General features: G+C 46.1%; 1 protein-coding gene across 1 annotated transcript; it reads left to right on the forward strand.

Annotated features, from left to right (window-relative positions):
* The first annotated feature begins 6877 nt into the window (after positions 1-6877).
* On the forward strand, positions 6878-7961 carry LOC543212 (alpha/beta-gliadin A-III-like). Its single transcript, NM_001405706.1, has one exon. It carries the CDS (start codon positions 6944-6946, stop codon positions 7790-7792), a length of 849 nt encoding a protein of 282 aa, NP_001392635.1. The 5' UTR covers positions 6878-6943; the 3' UTR covers positions 7793-7961.
* Positions 7962-22785: the final 14824 nt, after the last annotated feature.

Below are 22785 nucleotides of genomic sequence, written 5' to 3' on the forward strand. Positions count from 1 at the left end.
ATGGCAAAGGGGCCTTTGCCATCGGCGGCGGACGGCAAAGAAAGCCGACGGCAATAAATTCGCTGTTAGTCCGTTAGGCGTCTAACGGCAGTCTTTGCCGTCCGCCGCTGACGTCAAAGAGCATCAAGCCTTTGCCGTCTGCCACTGTAGGCAAACTGACCAAATGGGCCAGCAGCCAGGAAGCATAGGTGGTTGCCGTCGGTGGCAGACGGCAAAGAGCCCGTTGCCGTCGGTGGCAGACGGCAAAGAGCCTGCATTGCCTCTTTTTTCTTTTTTTTCTTATACCCATCCATTTTCACAGCAAATAGATGATACATATATATTTTTCACATGGCAAGTTCACAGCAAACATATGAGATATCCAACACATATAATTTCATCATACATGCATCGTTCCATCAACCATACATAGCAAGTTCCACATACATGCATCCAACCATACATATTACGATAGTGTCATCCTACCATACATGCATAGTTCATCGATACAAAAGAAACATAGTTCATCCAAACAAGCACTCCAGTTATAAAAGCATAAATGGAAAAGAAGCACTCCATCCATGCAAGCTTCCGTGAATTAAATCAAATATGCAAAATGATAAACAAGATGTTAGAAAAAGAAGAAGAAAATGAAGAAGAAGAAGAAGAAGACTATAAGAAGTAAGCATACTTATGTAAAATGGAGCTAACCTAGTGGAAAATGAAGAAGAAGAAGAAGAAGAAGAAGACTAGAAGAATACTAGAAGAAGACTAGAAGAATACTAGAAGAAGAAGAAGAAGACTATAATTAAGCTTATTATGTAAACTTGGTCATTTTGTGCTAACATAAGTAATTTTGGAGTTAACCTATAGGAAACTAAGCATATTAGAGATAACTTAGCATATTAGAGCCAACTTAGGTAAAATGGAGCCAACCTAGCTAATTATGCCATCTTTGAGTGAACTAAGCATATTAGAGCTAACTTATAGCTAACTTATGTCATTTTGGAGAAGAAGAAGAAGAAGACTATAATTAAGCTTATTATGTAAACTTGGTCATTTTGTGCTAACATAAGTAATTTTGGAGCTAACCTATAGGAAACTAAGCATAGTAGAGATAACTTAGCATATTAGAGCCAACTTAGGTAAAATGGAGCCAACCTAGCTAATTATGCCATCTTTGAGTGAACTAAGCATATTAGAGCTAACTTATAACTAACTTATGTCATTTTGGAGAAGAAGAAGAAGAAGAATATATGACATTTATGAGCTAATTTAGGTGAAATTGATAGTTTGTGAGCTAACCTAGGTGAAATGGATCGTTTATGAGCTAATCTAGGTAAAATGGGTCATTTTAGAGTTAACTTGAGTAAAATGCATCATTTTGGAGCTAACCTAGGTAAGATGGGTCATTTTGGAGCTAACCTAGGTAAAATGGGTCATTTTTAGAGCTAACATACGTAAAATGGATCATTTTGGAGCTAGTCTAGGTAAAATGGGTCATTTTAGAGCTAACTCGGGTAAAATTGATCATTTATGAGCTAACTAAGGTAAAATGGGTCATTTTAGAGCTGACTTGGGTAAAATGGATTGTTTATGAGCTAACTAAGCTAATTATGCCAAGTCTAGGTCATTGTGGTAAGCATATTGGAGGAAATAAGGCTAAGTCTAGGTCTTTATGCATTTGTTAAGCAAAACACTAGATAAACTTACCATGATCATGGAGGTGTAGGGGCGGGATGGCTCGTGCCGGTAGCTGGAAAAGGATCGTGCGATGCTTGTCTGGAGTTACGCTGCACCAAAGATCATTTCCAATGTCTCGTTAGCATGATGACACTCAAATGTTAAGACTAGCAAGTAATGTCCATTCAAATTAAACCCACCATGGTCCCAGGAGCAATCACTGGCATCGGCGGAGCGGTCTGACCGGTCTTCTCGCACACAGACTGCACATTTGGTTTTGACGACTCAGTCATACTAGTTAGTAATGAGACAAACACTACATGAATGTTTTGGCTAATCTGCAGAAGAAACTTACCACAAGGAGCTCGTACATGGCCCTTGCCTGCATGTCATTCCGTGCCCTCTCCTCCTCCAACATCTTTGTCGTCCTCTCCTCCAACTCCCGCTGCCTCTCCGCCGCCTCCGCCAGAAGATTCTTCGTTCTATCTCTCTCACTCTGTATAGCAGCCTGCAACGCGACTCCTCATTACCATTTGTAATCATTGATGGAAGCACACACAATGTAATGGAGAAAGATAGCTGAGTACGTGTAACTAACCTTGATGGCGAGTTGGACTGGCCGTTCACGAGGCCTTATCTTAGGAGCGGAGCTCGACTGGCGCGCCTTGATCTCCTGGAGAGTGCTAGGACAACGGATAAGTCCATCTTCAATGGCTATGGAGCCATGGGACCTCCCGCCACCAGATATCATCACCAGCTCTGGATCAATGGGACCCTGGCTCGGGTTAAAGTCCTCCCCTTTCCTCGCCTTCCCCTCATCTGTATATTTCACGAGCTTGTCGTGGGAGGAGATGTTGGTGAAGTTTTTTGCATCATCGAGGTCACACGGAGAGAATGCCTTGACTTTCTTGAAAGAGGCAGTGTGGGCCATGGCATACAGGTCGTACACCTCTGGCACCTTATCCGCCTTATTGTAGCGTGCCTGAAAGAGAGAAACAAAGTAAATTAGTAATTAAAGGGCTCAAGCTAGCATGATGAATGAATTGCATGAATCATGAAGCAAACCACATACCCAGTTCTGCCCGAACTGATATAAGTTGGCGCTGCCTTGATGGTGTGGCACACCTTCCATTTGGGCACGTTTGTCCTTGGCCGCGTTGTGGACGGCTAGCCATTCTTTTGAGCACCACTCATTGACCAACACCTCCCAACAATCCATCCGATCCGCACACCATCTCGGAGGCGCCTAAGTTAGCAAATAGAAACTTGAGCGCTACGGCTATGAATTACTAAATGAAGGAAGTAAGTACAAGGCCTTAAGAATTACCTTCATGTACTGCTCCTTACTTAGGAACTTATCGCGGCACGCCGGCTTGGGCTTCTTGATATATACCACGCAAGGCGTAGTAGTCTCGAACAGCCTGCACCCGAGCCTCGTGCCGTAAGTTCTGTAGTAGGCGCTTGCAGACGTTCTCGATAACATTTGCCGCCTCCTCCTCGTATCCCTCCTCACACCTGTAGAATGTCTGCAATCAAATGAGACAATATTAATTAGTACAATTAATAACTAGCTAGTTGAAGATTTTTAAATGTGTAAAGGAGAAATTACCCAGAACTTTCTGATCACCACGTCTGCCCTCGTGTCGCACAAGACACCGTCGATAATCTCACCCGGCGGGGCCGGGGCAGCCAAGTAGTGCTCCCAGCTCAATCCAAGCTCTGGAAGCCGACCCTCACCAGGCAACGTGACAAACCCCGGGACGTTTTGCCGGCAAAGCACTCCAAGGACAGAGTTGGGCCGGCGGACACTATGATGGTGGTCCCAACCCCTACAGCATGACAAGACCAACGCATTAGATATTTGAAGAAACGTCAATGCAGAAGGTACAAAAAGATTAAATGCACTTACCTCTCCCCATCAGGGTAAATCAACCACCTCTGCTCGCGGGTCGTCGGCACGGACGGGAGCCGTGTACAACCACGCTGGTAGACGGTGCCCCCTCCTCCTCAATATCAGTCGGCTCCCCGCCATCATCAGCATGGCCACTCGGCCCCTCAGGCTCATCCGGCCAGGTACCCCATCCAGACGTGTGCTCCTCCGGGGTCTCGTGGGCCGAAGGCCCGTCGACCCGAGGCTCGTGGGCCGAAGGCTCGTGGACTGGAGTCCATGTAGCCTCCTCCTCGGACGAGTCCACCCTAGCAGTCACGTGCTCGGGTGAAACAGCTGGGGGTGGCGGCGAGGAAGGCGCCCTAGCAGTCACCCTACCTCCTCTCCCGCGACCACGTGCTCCTCTCTTCTTCCCTCCCTTACCTCTTCCCCTGCTGGGCACTGCTCTCGACGAAGAAGGGCCCGGCGGTGTCGCCATACTGTCCAGCAACGCTCGGCGGAGAGGTGCATGTGGAATGGAAGACCTCCCACCACGCGCCGACGAAGAAAGGGCCTCGGAGCGCTCCCGACCAGCGCCCAACATCTTTCAACACCTGCCATGACAAAGAGTAAACGAAATTAGTACAACATAAAAAAAATACCGACATTAATAATAATATATGATGTTTTTCATAAAAAAATCAAAAAAATATATATGATGTTTAAATCTACCCGATCAACACAATTATATATGATGTTTCTCATAACAAAATCGAAAAATATATGATGTCAGGGTGTCGGGGGTCGGGGTCGGGGTGTCGTGCCGGGGTGTCGAGGTGGCGTGTCGGGGTCGGGGTGCTGTTTCGGGGTCTGGGTGTCGCGGGTCGGGGTGTCGTGTCGGTGTCGGGGTGCCGTGTCGGGGTCGGGGTGCTGTTTCGGGGTCGGGGTGTCGTGTCGGTGTCGGGGTGTCGGGGTCAGGGGGTCAGGGTGTCGGGGTGTGGTGTCGGGGTCAGGGTGTCGGGGTCAGGGGGTCGGGGTGTCGGGGTGTGGTGTCGGGGTCGGGGTGTCGGGGTCAGGGGGCCACGGGGTCGGGGTGTTTCCTTTTCTCCTTCTTCTTCTTTCCTTCTCTTCTTCTTCTTCTTCTTCTTCTTCTTCTTCTTCTTCTTCTTTCCTTTCTTCTTTTTCTTTTTTCCTTCTCTTCTTCTTCTTTTATTTCTTCCTTATTTTCCCTTTTCCTCTTCTTCTCATCTTCTCCTCTTTTTCTTCTTCTTCTTCTCCTCCTCCTCCTCCTCTTCTTCTTCTTCTTCTTCTTCTTCTTCCCCCTTCTACATATTCTTCTTTTCTTCTTCTTCTTTTTTTCATATTTTTTCTACTTCTTATAATTATATAACTAATTAACTAAAACCCATGCACTAGTCTAATCTAATATAATCTAGCACTAAATCAAACACTAACACATATCTAGTCTAATCTAACAATTAAACAGCAAAAAAGAAAAAACAGAAGAAAAAAAACTCACTGGAGATGGCGTTGGCCGGGGCTTCGCAGCGGCAGGGTGGCGGTGGCGACGGGGGCCGCAGGGCTTCGGGGCGGTGGCGCCGGGGCGCTGGGCAGGTGGTGGGGGCTGCGGGGCGCCGCGGCTGTGGGTTGTTCGGGCGGCGGGTGTTGGGGGCGGCGGCGGGTGGCGGTGGTTGTCGGGGAGGAGACAGAAACAGAGAGATGGAGGGGCGGGGTGGGGCTCGGCCGTTAGTTAGGTTAGCTCTTTGTCGTCCGCCCCACCTTTGCCGTCCGCTTTTTTTCTCTTTGCCGTCTGCTGGTAGACGGCAAAGAAGGGGCTCGTTAAGTTTTTTATGATCAGCTCGTTAGCGGGGGCCACCACTCTCTTTGACGTCCGCTAGCGGACGGCAAAGAATTGGCTGATGGCAAAGACCTTCTTTGCCATCAGCCCATTCGTTGCCGTCCGTTTTCCTGAAGCGGACGGCAAAGACCTTCTTTGCCGTTAGCCAGCAGACGGCAAAGAACTGGCAGACAGCAAATAAGCTAATTCCAGCAGTGCTCTTTTGTATTTGAGAAAAAAAGATTTCCCTCTTCTCTTGTGATGAGACTGGGTGGAGATGGTGAGAGATGAGGTCGATGACTTTGGGGAGAGGATAAGGGCGGACGCCGGCGGTGAGGCGGCGTGAGGAAGACGAGGTGGTTGGCGTCGGCGAGACGTGAGGGGAGGGGAAGGGAGGGGTATCAGTGTGCGGTGGGAGAGGGTGTGCGGCGTTCCCAGTTCGCGAGAGAGGAGAGAGGTCGGCAAGGGAGCGATCCATGGGAGATTTTTTCCTTCCGAGCGAGCCTAGTTGGGCTATCTGCGCCGTCCAAGGCCCAATGCACCACATGTCTTCAAATTGGCGACCAGTAGCAGCCCTTAGAACAGACAGGGCCAGTTTGCAAATTTAAAAATATAAGTTCTTAGCACGCATGGAAAACATAACATGTATCTTTCCATACATAATGAACTATAGGTACCAGCCAAAAAAACATAATGAACTATAGGTTGTCACAAGAACTCATGCCATCCCACAGCCTCCCTCAGACCCTGCCAACATTGCTGCAGCTGCACTCACAAGCGTTACCGTAGATGATCATTTGCATGATTTCACGCAAAACAAAATAAGATCTACAAATGAATAGAAGCTACACATACCTTGGTATGCACACACATTGCAAGCCATACTAAGCTGATAAGTGTTAATAACTTGTACAACATATACAACACTTAAGACAAGTAAAAGCAATTTGATTATTCATGGTCTATCAAAGCAAGCTACATAACTACTCTAATCTATCTTAACAGGTCACACATGATGACAATCTTTTTTGTGTGCAAGTCAAGCTTATCTAGTTTACACGTAACAACTTGTAGAACATTACAAAATTGATGTTTGTTAATAACTTGAACACTACAACACTTGGCATGTAAAAGGAATTTGATGAGTCATGACCTACTAAAGCAAGTTACATTACTAGTGTCATCTATCTTAACAAGCCACACAAGATTACGACCTAATTTCTGTGCAAGCAATGCTTATCTAGTTTACACGTAACAACTTGCATAACATTACAAATTTAGTTTCAGAAAATTAGGCAATCTAGATTTGTGTTTGCGCTGTAAAGTGAATAAGATGAGTCATGTGTGTTATCACATCTTTTTGGTCGTGAAATGATAGTGCCACCAAACACAACATACCAAATTATGATTTCGGGAAGCATCGAAGCACTTTCCAGACAAGTGCCAATTGTGAAAAAGATCATGTCATGGCAGCTATAAATAGGCCTGTAGCATGATGATCATCCTTCCTCATCCATCATCTCATAAGTAGAGCGCATCATTTAAGCCAAGCAAGCGGGGGTCAATAAAAATCCACCATGAAGACCTTTCTCATCCTAGCCCTCCTTGCTATCGTGGCGACCACCGCCACAAGTGCAGTTAGAGTTCCAGTGCCACAATTGCAGCCGCAAAATCCATCTCAACAACAACCACAAGAGCAAGTTCCATTGATGCAACAACAACAACAATTTCCAGGGCAGCAAGAACAATTTCCACCACAACAGCCATATCCGCATCAGCAACCATTTCCATCACAACAACCATATCCGCAGCCGCAACCATTTCCGCCACAACTACCATATCCGCAGACGCAACCATTTCCACCACAACAACCATATCCACAACCGCAACCACAGTATCCGCAACCACAACAACCAATTTCGCAGCAACAAGCACAACAACAACAACAACAACAACAAATCCTTCAACAAATTCTGCAACAACAACTGATTCCATGCAGGGATGTTGTCTTGCAACAACACAACATAGCGCATGCAAGCTCACAAGTATTGCAACAAAGTAGTTACCAACAGTTGCAACAATTATGTTGTCAGCAACTGTTTCAGATCCCCGAGCAGTCGCGGTGCCAAGCCATCCACAATGTCGTTCATGCTATTATTCTGCATCATCATCAACAACAACAACAACAACCGTCGAGCCAGGTCTCCTACCAGCAGCCTCAGGAACAATATCCATCAGGCCAGGGCTCCTTCCAGTCATCTCAGCAAAACCCACAGGCCCAGGGCTCTGTCCAGCCTCAACAACTGCCCCAGTTCCAGGAAATAAGGAACTTAGCGCTGCAGACGCTGCCAGCAATGTGCAATGTCTACATCCCTCCATATTGCTCGACCACCATTGCGCCATTTGGCATCTTCGGTACTAACTGAGAAGAGAAGAACTCTAGTACTAGATATATGAAACACCGTTTTCTTAATCGACAGTTTGATCGTTGTAGCGGTGAAAAAATAAAGTGTCATGCACTATCATGTAAGAACCCGAACTATACTAGTTCAAACTTGGGAATAAAAGACATACACATGTCTTGTCTGCATATGATTATTTGTTTGAGTTCCATTCATGTGCCCGTTCAGAAGTTCACCCCTAATTAAATATATTATGCATTAACTAGATATTTATGTGGCATTAATCTAAAGATAACAAAATAGGTTTGAAACTTGAATTACATTGAAGTATTTTCTTGGGCTTTCAAATTGAGTATTATTAAAGTAGTAAGGACTATCCACATCCTTGGCTTGCCCTTGATCGATTATTTACAGAGAAGCATTCAATTCATCAATCAATTACATTGATTTTTGTGGCTGGTACTTCTCCGCATCATGAGTATATTCCTTGCGGCTACTCCAAATCGACCACATAACCGAAGCATTAATAACGCCCTTCCTTGCATCAAGGAAATGTGGTCGAAGATATCTCTTGACCATGTTTCCGGGTGCAACCTTGGGAGTTTGATGTAAAATATTCTCAAGCACGATCCAAGAATAAACTTGGATGCTCATGTGTGATAAGGGCATATGAAGTAACATTTCCTCCCCATGGCCACACATAGGGCAACATAACCCCATCACATGCCTTTTTAGTTATGCACATGAAGGTGGATGTTTTTAATTACTATCCACCAAAATACTCTTAACATGGGTTCTACCCTGTCGGTGTCAAAACCGGCGGATCTCGGGTAGGGGGTCCCGAACTGTGGATCTAGGATAGATGGGGAACAGGAGATGCAGAACACAAAATTTACCCATGTTCAGGCCCTCTCTAGGAGGTAATACCCTACGTCCTGCTTGATTATATTGCTTGTGTATATCGGGGTTACAGAGTTGATCTACCTCGAGATCAGAGGAACTAAACCCTAGCTAGGAGGACGGTGATTGTTCTCCTAGCCTCTACGGACTAAATCCCCTGGTTTATATAGACACCAGGGGTACTAGGGTTTGCAGATAGTTGGTTACATCAAGGAAACTCTACATATTCCATCTTGACTTGAGGTACACACCAAGGCACAAAGGTCTTCGTTTCAGATACGGTGCTGCCCAATAGTCCGCCCCACGTGTGATGAGCCGGCATCCCGAGGACCCCCTAAGCCAGGACTCCCTCAGTAGCCCGCGAACTAGCCTTCAACATCGGCCTCATATACCTCCATGACTGCGGCCTCCGTCTTGCAGGCGAGTTCCATTTCTTCGGAGTATTCGGAATAATCCTTCTTCAGCTTCATACCTTTATAAACGGTCCTCGATATAATTCTGCCATACGTCGAGCCGTATCCGGATTCTAAACTATCGATTTTACTTAGCCCTGAATGCCAATCTTTCTAGTGTGAACAATATCTTTGACTGCAACTTTCGGTGAAGGGTCGTGTCCGGTCATAATTATGAAGACTCGATGCGCGGCTTAAGGCAGCCCCTTCAATGGCACGTCCCGTCGAGGTGGAGATCGTTTCCCACCTTTTAAGGGATTTGATCAATGATTCACAGTATCCCACTCGTGCATGACGCCACAAGTATATCGAGAAGTGGCGAGGCCGGCGACGCATTTAGAGGACTCTTGGTATCGCGACTGCTTATAATAGAACCCAGTCATAGTTATCCCCGCACACCTTCTTCCTCTCGCCATCACTACTGCAATCAGAGATTTTGCCGTCTGTCAGTTCTTTGCCGTCAGCTCGCGGATGGCAAAGAGGGTCTTTGCCGTCACCTCACAAAAAGCAGACAGCAAAGAATTTGCTGACGGCAAAGATCCTATTTGCCATCAGTCATTTCTTTGTCGTCTGCTGGCTGACGGCAAACAATCTTTGATGCCCGCTAGCAGATGGCAAAGAGGTGGGTGTGGTCCAGTGGAGGCCCAAGCCCTAACGGCCCACTAGCCCCACCTCTTTGCCGTTCGCTCGCAGACGGCAAAGAATCTTTGCCTTCTGCCAGCAGACGGCAAAGAATTGAGTATGTAACGGCCGTTGCCCCCGCCTCCTCTCTCTCTATTCTCCCTATTCCTAACCCTCGTTCCCCGCTGCCGCAGCTCCGGCCACGGCGCCCCCGACCCTCATCCGACCCCCACCGCACCCCGCCGCCCGCTGCTGCCGCCGCTCCAGCCACGGCGCCCTGGATCCCGTCCCGACCCCGCCGCCCGTTGTCGTCGCCGCTACGGCCACCGCGTCCCCGACCCCCACGGATGACCTGTCAATGCTTGACCGATTATGTAAAGGTGTCCTTCCACATGATGATGCATTTATTAGTGGTGATGATGAACACGTCATTTTTGATAGTGATGATGATGATGCATTTATTGATCCCAGAGCATTTATTGAACCCGACGATCCAGATTATTATTAGGTATTCAATTTTTTATGTTGTACTTGATTTATATAGTTACTTGTATGATTGTATGATTTATATAGTTACTTGTATATTCTTACTTTGTACGATTGTTTCTTATACATAGTGCCATGGTCTTGATATCCGGCCCTGTCGGCCCTCGCCCGCTTTTATGATTCGGATGAGGCAAATTATCTTTTATAACTATTTGTTGCATTTCGCATTTATGACAATTATGGCTATCAAGTTGACATAGAGATATTTTAATGTAGGAGGTATGTGACCCGGAATTTGCAACTGACCCTCTTGTCGAGAAGTTAAATTTAGTTGAAAAAGAAAATGAGTATTTGAAAGAAAAAAATAAAAGAATTGATGAAGAGAAGATGACATTGGAGTTGTATGTTGCCGATGTCGTCGATGATCACAAGATGAAGATGAATGCAATGCGCTTGAAGATGGATGCAATGCGCTTGAAGATTAAGATGATTAGAAAATATGCCATTGATAATGAGGCTTGGTATCATTATGCTATTGGATCAATTGTTACCTTAGTTGCGATCTTCATCGCATTTGTTGTGATGAGGGTAAGTTTTCTCTAGTGTTTTGCTTAACAAATGCATACTTAGCTTATTTTCCTCATAAATGGCATAATGACCTATACCTACCTTATTTTTCTCCAAATTGACATAATAAGCTTAGTTGACCTATACTTTACCTAGGATAGCTATAAAATGACCTATACTTAGCATTTTTTCCTCCTAAATGACTTAATATGCTTAGTTAGCTAAAAATGACATAACTACCTAGGATAGCTCAATAATGATCTATAATTAGCTTACCTAGTTCATTAATGACATAATTAGCTTACTTAGGTCAAAAATAGCATAACTACCTAGGTTAGCTAAAAATGACCTATTCTTAGCTTCTTCAGTTCATTTATGAGATACTTAGCATACTTAGGTAAAAAATGGCATGATAATCTTTGTTACCTCCAAAATGACATAGGCTTAGCTTATTTTCCTCGAAAATGACATAATAACCTTACTAAGCTCCAAAATGACCTATTTACCTAGCTTAGCTCTCAAATGACGTACACTTAGCATTTTTACCTAGCTTAGCTAAAAAATGGCATTTTTCCCCTACCTTAGTTAGAAGAAGAAGAAGATAAAGAAGAGGAGAGGAGAAAAAGAAAGAGAAGAAAAATTCTTCTTCTTCTTCTTCTTCTTCTTCTAGCTAGTCTTCTTCTTCTTCTAACTTTCTTCTTTCCCAAATTGCAGATTTGCTTTCGATGAGGAAGCTTGCGTTGATAGAGTCTACTCTTCTCCTTGTGCGTCCTTTTTGTTTTGATTTTGTAGGATGAACAATGTGAAACTTGCTACCTATATATGTATGTATGGATGAAACCATTGCATGCTTGTTGTTGGATATGTTGGCTATCTATATATGTTGCATATGGACTTTTGATTTGGTATGTATATGTGCTGGATGATCATATCCATATGCCAGGGATATGATTTGGTATGTATATGTGTTGTTATGCTTGTTGAAAGTATTTTCAAATGTGTGTGTGTGTATATATATTTATATCTGTGAAATTCTGTGAAATTGAATGAATTTAAGAAAAAACAGGGGTTATACAGGCTCTTTGCCGTCTGCTGGCAGACGGCAAAGAGCTTTGCCATCAGCCAGCAGACGGCAAAGCTGCCACGTGGCAGCTACCTGTGCAACCTGGGGTGCACTGGGCTGGCCTATTTGGCAGCTTTGCCGTCCGCTGGCAGACGGCAAAGACCTTGGCATCTTTGTCGTCTGCCAGCAGACGGCATAGCGTGCCATGTGGCAGCTACCTGGGGGGCATCTGGGCTGGCATATTTGGGCACTTTGCCGTCTGCTGGCAGATGGCAAAGATGCAAAGGTCTTTGCCGTCTGCCAGCAGGCGGCAAAGCACGCTGTTAACCCCTTAACGGCCCTAAGCTGCCACGTGTGCCATGCAGGTCCTTTGCCGTCTACTGGCGAACGACAAAGACCTTTGCATCTTTGTCCTCCGCTAGCAGACGGCAAAGTACCATTTGCCATAGTTCGTTCAACCGGACGTGTTGCCATCTACTAGCTGATGGCAAAGGTCTTTGCTGTCCGCCAGGAATGCCTTTGTCGTCAGCCATGGCAGACGGCAAATTTCCTCATTCCTATAGTGAGAAGAAGAAGAAGAAGAAGAAGAAGAAGAAGAGGAGGAGGAGGAGGAGGAGGAAGAAGAAGAGGTTAGGGCTGCGGCGGTGCCGACGGAACCGGGTCGAGGTTAGGGGTGCGTCGGCGCCCTGGTCGAGGATCACTGATCGCCAAGGGGTCGAGGTTCGGGGCACAGGGTCGAGGATCGCCGGTCGCCGAGGGGTCGAGGGTCTTGGGTTCGATGGTCGAGGATCTTCTGGTTCGATTGTTGAGAGAGTAGTGTCATAGCTTAAGATAAGGACGTCCCCGAGCTTAAGGTCATGAGCGTGGGTGAACTGCTTCCATCCGTGCACGAAGAACGGATGGAAGCAGTTCGTCCGTGCTGATGACCTTCAGCTCAGGCACGTCCGCATCTTAAGCTACGACAACAGCGCACCATGCTCAAAGTGAAGGTGTTCGACATGACCGTCGAGGGACCGAGGGCCGAGGATTGCCGAGGGGTCAAGGGTCGAGTGGTCGAGGGTCGCCGAGGAGACGAGGGTCAAGGATTGCCGTGGGGTCAGGGGTCGAGGGCTTGAGGGTCGCTGAGGGGTCAGGGGTCGATGGTCGTCGAGGGGTTGAGGGTCGAGGATTGCCTAAGGGGTCAGGGGTCGAGGGGCGAGGGGTCCAGGGTCTAGGGGTCGATGGTCGAGGATCTTCTGGTCCGAGTGCTGGCCGACTGGTGTCATAGCTTAAGATGAGGACGTCCCCGAGCTGAAGGTCATGAGCGTGGGTGAACTGCTTCCATCCGTGCATGAAGAACGGATGGAAGCAGTTCACCCGCGCTGATGACCTTCAGCTCGGGCACGTTCGCATCTTAAGCTACGACTACAGCCGCACCATGCTCACAGTGAAGGTGTTCGACAGGACCGCCGAGGGGTCGAGCGTCGAGGGTCGAGGATTGCCAAGGGGTCAGGGGTCGAGTGGTCGATGGTCGCCGAGGGGTCGAGGGTTGCCAAGCGGTCAGGGGTTGAGGGGTCGAGGGTCGCCGAGGGGTCGACGGTCGAGGATTGCCGAGGGGTCAGGGGACGAGGGGCGAGGGGTCGAGGGATCGATGGACAAGGAACTTCCGATGTGAGTGCTGACCGACTGGTGTCGTAGCTTAAGATACACTAGTATTAGTTAATTATATGCATATTATTATTCATGTCGTTATTAATTTTTTTATGTTGTACTAATTTCGTTTACTCTATGTCATGGTAGGTGTTGAAAGATGGTGGGCGCAGGTAAGGAGCGCTCTAAGGCTCCTTCATCGGTGCATGGTGGGAGGGGTACTCCATTCCACCCTAGACACTCCGGAGAGCGTTGGTCGACGGTATGAAGACACCGGTGGGCGCTTCTTCGTCGCTGTCGTTGCCCACCGGGAAGGAGGTCGGGAAGGGAAGAATAGAGGACGTCGAGGAGGACTTGGCCGTGGGAGAGGTAGGTAGGCTCCTAGGACTTCCTCGCCGCCACCCCAGCTGATTCACCCGAGCACAGGACTGCTAGGGCGGACACGTCTGAGGAGGAGGCTACGTGGACTCCGGTCCACTAGCCTCGGGTCGACAGGCCTTCGGCCCACGAGATTCCGTCCTAGGAGACGCCCAAATGGGGTACCTGGACGGGTCCGCCTGAGGGACCGAGTGGCCATGCTGATGGTGGTAGTAATCCGTCTGATAGCGAGGGGGAGGTGGTTGAGGGGTCCACCATCTACCAGCGTGGTTGTACATGGCTCCCGCTCGTGCCATCGACCCGCGAGCATAGGTGGTTGATTTTCCCTGATGGGGAGAGGTAAGTGCATTTACTCTTTTTGTACCATTTGCCTCCACGTTTCTTCAAATATCTAATGCATTGGCCTTGTCATACTGCAGGGGTTGGCACCACGCTGATGATGTGCGCAGGCCCAACTCCGTCCTTGGTGTGCTTTGCCAGCATAACTTCTCGGGTGTTGTCACTTTGTCTGGTGAGGGTCAGGTTCCGGAGCTAGGATAGCTAGGAGCACTACTTAGCTGCCCCGGCCCCATCGGAGGTGATGATCGACGGTGTCTTGTGCCACACGAGGGCAGAGATGGTGATCAGAAGATTTTGGGTAATTTCTCCTTTACACAATTAAAATTCTTCAAATAGCTAGTTATTATACTAATCAATGTTGTCTCGTTTGATTGCAGACCTTCTACAGGTGTGAGGAGGGATACGAGGAGGCCGCGGCAAAGGTTATCGACACCGTGTGCAGGTGCCTACTACAGAACTTATGGCACGAGGCTCGGGGCTGTTTGAGACTACTACGCATCGCGTCGTATTAGGAAGCCCAAGCCGGCGTGCCGCGAGAAGTTTCTGCAGAAGGAGCAGTACATGACGGTAATTACCTATTCTTAAGGCCTTGTACTTAGTTTCCTTGATTTGATTCGTACGCGTAGCGCTCAAGTTTCTCTTTACTAACTTAGGTGCCCCCGAGATGGTGTGCGGATCAGATCGACTGTTGGGAGGTGTTGGTCGATGAGTGGTGCTCAAAGGAATGGCTTGCCTAGCACAACAATGCCAAGGACAAGCGTGCCCAAATGGTAAGTGTTCCACACCATCAAGGCAACGCCAACTTATTTCAGTTTGGGCGGAACTGGGTATGTGGTTTCCTTCATAAATCATGCAATTCATTCTTCAAGCTAGCTTGAGAGCTTCAATTACTAATTTACTCTGTTCCTCTCTTTCAGGCAAAACACAATAAGGCGGAGGTGCTAGAGGTGTTCGACCTCTATGCCATGGCCCATACTGGGCCATACAAGAAGGTCAAGGCATTCGAGCCGTCTGACCTTGATAATCCAAAGAACGTCACCAGCATCTCCTCCCACAACAAACTCATGAAGTATAGAGATGAGGGGAAGGCGAGGAAAGGGGAGTTCTTTAACCCAAGCGGGTAGTTTGATCCGGAGCTCGTGATGATATCCGGTGGCGGGAGGTCCCATGGCTCCATAGCCATTGGAAATGGACTTGTCTGTTGTCCTCCCACTCTCCCGGAGATAAAGGCGCGCTAGTCGAGCTCCGCTCCTGAGATGAGGCATCGTCAACGGCCAGTCGAGCTCGCCTTCCAGGTTAGTTATACAGACACAGCTATCTTTCCTCCATTACATTGTGTGTGCGGCCATCGATGATTACAATGCTAACGAGGAGTGGTGTTGCAGGCTGCTCTTCATAAAGAGAGAGAGGCAACAAAGGAGCTTCTGGCGGAGGAGTGGGAGTGGAGGAGAGGACGGCTAAGTTGTTAGAGGAGGAGAGGGCACGGAATGACATGCAGAACCGGGCCATGTATGAGCTCCTCGTGGTAAGTTTCTTCTGCATGTTAGCCAAATCATTCACGTAATGTTCATTTCATTACTAACTAGTATGACTGACCCGTCAAAACCAAATGTGCAGTCTGTGTGCCAGAAGGTCGGTCGGACCCCTCCGCCGATGCCAGAGATTGCTCCAGGGACCACGGTGAGTGTAATTTGAATGGTCATTAGTTACTAGTATTAACATTTGAGTGCCGTCATGCTAACGAGACATTGCAAATGATCTTTGGTGCAGCGTGCCTCCAGACAAGCATCACAGGATCCTTCTCCAGGTGGTGGTACCAGCACGAGCCACGCCGGTGCTTCACCTCCGTGATGAAGGTAAGTTTTCTCTAGTGTTTTGCTTAACAAATGCATAAAGACCTAGACTTAGCTTTATTTCCTCCAAAATGCTTACCATAATGACCTAGACTTAGCTTATCTTCCTCCAAAATGACATAATTAGCTTACTTAGCTCCAAAATGATCCATTTTACCTTAGTTAGCTCTAAAAGGATCTACACTTAGCTTTGTTTCCTCCAAAATGACCTAAGTTAGCTCTAATATGCTAAGTTGTCTCTAATATGCTTAGTTACCTAGGTTTGCTCAATAATGACATGCACTTAGCTTACTTATGTAAAAAATGGCATAATTAGCTTACTTAGGTTTGAAATGGCATAACAACCTTGGTAACCTCATATATATCATATACTTAGCTTATTTTCCTCAAAAATGACATAATAAGCTTCATTAGCTCCAAAATTATAAATTTTACCTAAGTTTGCTCCAACATGACCTATACTTAGCTTACTTATGTCAAAAATGGCATAATATGCTTAGTTAACTAAAAATGACATAATTAGCTAGGGTAGCTCCAAAATGACCCACTTTACCTAGATTAGCTCCAATATGATCCATTTTACCTAGGTTAGCTCCAAAATGACCAAGTTTACCTAGGTTAGCTCCAATATGATCGATTTTAGCTAGGTTAGCTCCAAAATGATCCATTTTACCTACGTTAGCTCAAAAATGGCATAACTACTTATGTTAGCACAAAAATGGCCTATACTTACCTTATTTCCTCCAAATTGACATTATCTGCTTAGTTAGCTCAAAATGGCATAATTACTTATGTAAGCTCTAAAATGACACAAATAAGGAATAAGAAGAAGAAAAACAAGGAAGAGGAGAAAAAGAAAGAATAGAAGAAGAAAGAGAAGAAAAAGAAAGAATAAAAGAAGAAGAATGAGAAGGAAAAGGGTAAAACCCTTCTTCTTCTTCTTCTTCTTCTTATATGCTAACTTACCTATGTTAGCTCAAAAATGACCTATACTTAGCTGTTTTTTTAATCAAAAATGGCATAATATGCTTAGTTCACTCAAAAATGGCATAAGTAGCTAGGTTAGCTCCATTTTACCTAAGTATGCTTCTTCTTCTTCTTCTTCTTCTTCTTCATTTTCTTATTCTTCTTCTTCTAGTCTTCTTCTAACTTTCTCGTTTCGCATTTTGCAGATTACGTTCACCTCACAGAAGCTTGCATGGATGGAGTGCTTGTTTTCCCTTTCTGCTTTTCTTTTGTATCGATGAACAATGTGGAACTTCTTATATGGATGGATGGAACTATGTGTTGGATGAAGAATGTGAAACTATTGTAATATGTATGGATGGAACTATGTGTTGGTTATGTATGTATGATGAAACTTGTGTGTTGGATATGTCATATGTCTGCTGTGAAATTGCCCTGTGGAAAAAATATATATACATATCATATATTTTGCTATGAAATTGCTTGGATATAAGAAAAAACAGAAAAAAAGACCAACCTCTTTGCCGTCTGCCACCGATGGCAAAGGGCTCTTTGCCGTGTGCCACGGATAACAAAGAGGCCATGTGGCAGCAACTGGTACAACCTGGCAGCTATACCAATTGGTTACTTTGCCGTCTGTGGTAGACGACAAAGGGGAGGGCATGTTTGCCGTCCGCTGGCAGACGATAAAGGCTGCCGTTAGCCACCTAATATGGCTAACGCCTGTTCTTTACCGTCCACTTTCTTCACCGTCTGGCATGGACGGCAAAGATTCTTTGCCGTCCGCTTTGAGGAAGCAGATGGCAAAGAATCTGTTTACCGTCAGGTTGCAGGGCAGCTTTGCCATCGGTGGCAGACGGCAAAGGTGTTTGTCGTCAGCCTTTGGTGCCTTTGCCGTCTGCCATGGAAGACGGCAAAGAAGCTGATTCCTGTAGTGCATAGCATTCCCCAATCTACAGAGCTCGAGCGCCCCAATCCACTTTCCGCGAAGTCGAGCTCGGCAATGGCCGGATCTGGAGCGAAGGGCAAGTGGAGGCCTCGTGTATCACGAACAACGACATCGAGGACCTGAAGCGAGCAGGCTTCCTCTCCCCAGCCTCTACATAACTAAGATGCACATACCCAAAAGCAGAAGTCCGACAAAAATAAGATAAGAAACCGACATATCGACAAGAGTGAGTCATATAGGTCCGACACCATACCCCCGTCGAAGGAGGTGGTGGAGCGATCTGGAGCTTATGCTGCCATCCATATTGGGTAAAATATTCCCTGGCCACTTGCTCCAACCGCATACACACCACCATAAACAACGGTTGGTACTCCGTTCGATGTATCATACACCACGTAGGAAGCGAGTGTGTATTCCTAGTTACTGAAATATGTACAGCAACTAAACCCATTTACACGTAGTTAATGACCAAAAAAAAGTTGATGCTTGCTACGCGGATGAGTAGTACAAATTAAGAAGTGCAATATAAAAAAATGCCGGTCCTTGATTTGTTGCTGACGTAAGCATGCCATCATCAACTTGTAGTATTCATACAAATTGGCTCATTCATAGAGTTGGAGGTTAGCTCTGTCAGCATGCCATTATCAACTTGTAGTTATCATACAAATTTTCATAGAGTTGGAGGCTAGCTCCTTTGATCAGCACGCGCTTCAACTCGTGCTTGCCCAGCAAATATGGTTCGACTGGGTAGAAGAAAAGGCATTTTTGCTAATATGCCTGGAGAAAATGCCTTTGATTAGGGCATCTTCAACGGCGACCAGTAAATTTTCTTTCGTGTTTGTCCATGGACAGGGGATCAGTCCGCGGACACAGATACAGGAATCGGCCATCCAACGCTATCCACATATATTCTAACCACTTTTTTTAACAAAACAGATGAAATTCATGCAAACACAATGGATTTCATACAAACCGGACAAAAAAATTTACATTTTGGACATATTTTTAACTAAAAACTCTACAGCCGGCGTCGGCGAATATCCACTCCGGCGACATGGATACCATTGACTAGTCTACTGCTGGCCGCAGCGGATCTCCAATGTCGTCCGCATGTTCGCAGCTGTGAGCCCTGGAGGTATATGCTTCGGCGCAAATAACGGCTTGCTTACCTACCGCTCGTCAGAGTGGAATAGCTAGCCGATGCTTTTGTCGGTGGGGAAGGGTCCTTACGCTACACAGTTTTGAGTTGGTTTTGGGTAGGGAACGACGATGGCCTGCCAGTAGGCAAGACACTGGCTGTGTACGCCAGCTCACCTCGGCGTGGCATTCATGGGACCCAAGTGGCAGTGGCTCCTCGATGATGGCTCCGAGCGCGGATGTGCTGGCCGCCACCTCGTCAATGTTCGTGCAGCCCGCTTCTTTCTCTGTAGGAAGGGCGCGGTTACGCGCGCGTTGACATCGGATGACGCGGTCGCAGGCACCTGAGGGGCGGTACGACACATCACCATCAACGGCAGCCACGATGCCTGTGCCGCCGTGCTCCCCCCAGTGCCGACCTGGAGCAACTCACCACCCCTCGGCTCATGACCGGCGGGCTTGACAGGCCAGCTAGCAATTTTTTATGCCAGACAACTCTTCTTCCTGCTCGACGGATGCCATGGAGAAAACTGTTCAAGGAGGAAAATGGTGAGTGGAGGTGTGATGCGGTTCTTGCCCGGCATCTGACATTGTTTAAATAGCGAGGGGACACGTGGAGCCAACTGGCATTCTGTTTAATGCCAGTCGGCTTGCGAACGGACATGTGGCCGGAGTAATCATCTTGGCACACACGCGGGTTTAATGGTGGAAGGCTGGCAGTCTGCAGGAATGAGGTGAGGATGCGTGTTCAGCTGGGCATGCAGCGGGTGGCACCCTCGTCCGGTGTGCCGTTTCCATTGAGGAGGCAGTGAGAGGTCGCGTTCACTCTGTAGTGGCATGGATGCGGGCAGCTGGCGCATGGCGGAAACGCGTGTGGGCGAGGTAGGATGGGGTTTGGGTGGGCACGGATGGTCAGAAGGGGTCGTGGGAGTTGTCCGGACGCCCGCAAAGCCCCTCTCCCCATGTTTGTCTCTAGTTTGCAGGACAAAATACGTCTGGACCGCCCTGAGAACCGATATAGGCCCGCGTTGATGGCACAGCACGTCCGGACCATGTGGTCCGGATGGTTGTGGACGGTTTGAGGGTCAGCGTTGGAGATGCCCTTAGAGTTTATGACTCTATTGTGTTTTTCTAATAATAAAAAAGCACTTATGATAAGTTATAAGAAAAAACACATCGATATATTAGGTTCGGACTCCAGCTTTCCTCTTACGTATGATTTTTTCTGATCCGACCGATTCCAATAGAGTGAGCCTTGCTTTGTTTTTCTGGAAACTCACCAGATAAGGAGACATGCTTATGCATTCTTTCAAGAAAATTACATCCATTCTTTCTAACTCATTTTTTCTTGTTTTAATAATATAATAGAAATAGATCATTTGTATTTTTTATTTCAAACATTTGACTTATAATTTGTATTGTAATCTAACGATAATGTTTGGATTTTACTTTCAAATATATTTGAAATGGCCATGATGGAATCACATCCATTTATTTTATTATTATTTGAACTAGCAGAGTGGCCCGCTCGATGCGCGGGCTAGAATTTTAAGATGACCATTAAAACTTTTGAGTGTTTCAACTTAAGAAAGATATGTTGTGTAAGACATAAAGAAGGAGAAATAAATGTGGTCTATTATTTCCTAGTAGATATATAATATCATATATTCATTCGAGCCCATCACACGTAGAAAGGACTTAGACCACATTGTATGTAAGTCTACAATAATGTATATTTTCTATTGGCCAAAAGAAATTATTTATTAGCAAATGATCTTTAGAAGTGAATAATAGTTCTTGTTCTATGAAAAAAATCAATATGTACTATTATTTCATATGGTTGCCATGTAGCATGTTTTCATTATTTTACTAGTAGAACAACACAAGAAAGCCTAATAAAAGATCAACAATATTATATGTACACGCCACTGATTAGTGAGTCGAGCAAGCATTGGAGTATTTTCACGACATCGTGGCATTATTTAAACTTTCAACGTATTTTATTGTAGTTGTTTACACTCGTAAAACGCGTACCAATTCAGCACAAGAACTACAATTTAATGACCAATTATATATAATAGAAAGATTGATCAAATAACAGCTCAAACAGATACAAAGCATCTATTATATTGAGAAATATACCACTCAGCAAGAAATGTTATCTCTAACCATCTTAAGCATGAGGAAGATTATCTGTGGAAACAAATAAGTCAAATCAAGCGACCAGATAATATCCTAGCTCAAGCATATACAGTACACATCAATTTTTAAATAAATAAATTACATTAGATGACATTCTCTCAACTCCCGTAACAGCCATGTGCTTGCGGCAAGTCTGGCCTGGCGCTTGGTATGAAGATTGTTATCTGCTTGATCGAAGATACCAACACCATAATGAGGTTGTTGCACGGGTTTCATTGCACTTCACTAGTAGAAAACAGGGCTTTGGTTGGGGCCTGGCCAGCCCATTAGTCCCGGTTCAGACACGAACCAGGACCCATAGGGGCATACGTCCTGGTTTGTGCGCACAGGGGGGCGGCCGGGCCTCGTGGGGCATTGGTCCCGGTTCGTCTGGACCCATTTGTCCCGGTTCCAGGCACGAACCGGGAGCAATGGTCCTAGCACGTGGGGCATTGGTCCCGGTTCGTGGCTAGAACCGGGACAGAAGGGGGGCCTTTAGTCCCGAACCGGGATCAATGAGTTGCCTATATATATCCCATTGCCGCAACAGAGCCCTCCACACTGCTTTGTTTTTTCTGGCCGGCGAGGGGAGAGCTTTGTGGTGCTCTAGCTCACCTCCTATGCACATGAGGTGTTCGATGAAATGTCCGAGCCACACTAGTTAAGCTTTCTCCTCTCGAAGCTCGACCTCAAAACTCTATTTTCCCCGAGATTTGTCTAGGTTTAGCGGTCCGTCACGTCCCGTCCCCGTCTTCACCGCCATCGATTGCCCGCGCCGATCTCGTCGCCGGCACCCCGTGGTGAGCCTCTTGTTCTTATTTCCTTTTTGAAAGAAAAAAATTCTTACTTTAGATAGATAATTATCTAATTTTCTTACTTTTATTATTGCTTGTTATTATATAGTGCGATGGTTTTGGTATCCGCCCCCGTCGGCCCTCGTCCTGTCTATGATTCGGATGTGATATATATTATCTTTTATAACTATTTGGTTCATTTATTGTTTATGACAATTATGCCGACCAACGTGACATAGATTTTATTTATCTAGGAGGTATGTGAACCGGAAATTCCAACTGACCCTATTGTCGTGAGGTTAAATTTAGTTGAAGAAGAAAACCATTACTTAAAGGAAAAAATAAAAAAAATGAGGAGGAGAAGATGATATTGGAGTTGCATGTTGCGGATGTCATCGATGATCACAAGATCAAGATGGACGCAATGCGTTTGAAGATTAGAAAGATTAGAAAATATGCCATTCATACCGAGGCTTGGTATCATTATGCCGTTGGATGAATTGTTACCTTGGTTGCGATTATGATTGCATTTGTTGTTGCATTGAAATGTTTTACATAGTTTCAATGTATGGTTTAATTAGATTCTCTGGAGAGCTATATGTTGTTCAATAAGAACTATGTATGTACTTTGGTTTTAATGTGATGATGAACTTCTATTAATTTGGTCACTTATCTATCCATGATGTTCTGTAATGGTTTTTG

This window comes from Triticum aestivum, chromosome 6D, assembly GCF_018294505.1.
Source record: "Triticum aestivum cultivar Chinese Spring chromosome 6D, IWGSC CS RefSeq v2.1, whole genome shotgun sequence".
NCBI lineage: Eukaryota > Viridiplantae > Streptophyta > Magnoliopsida > Poales > Poaceae > Triticum > Triticum aestivum.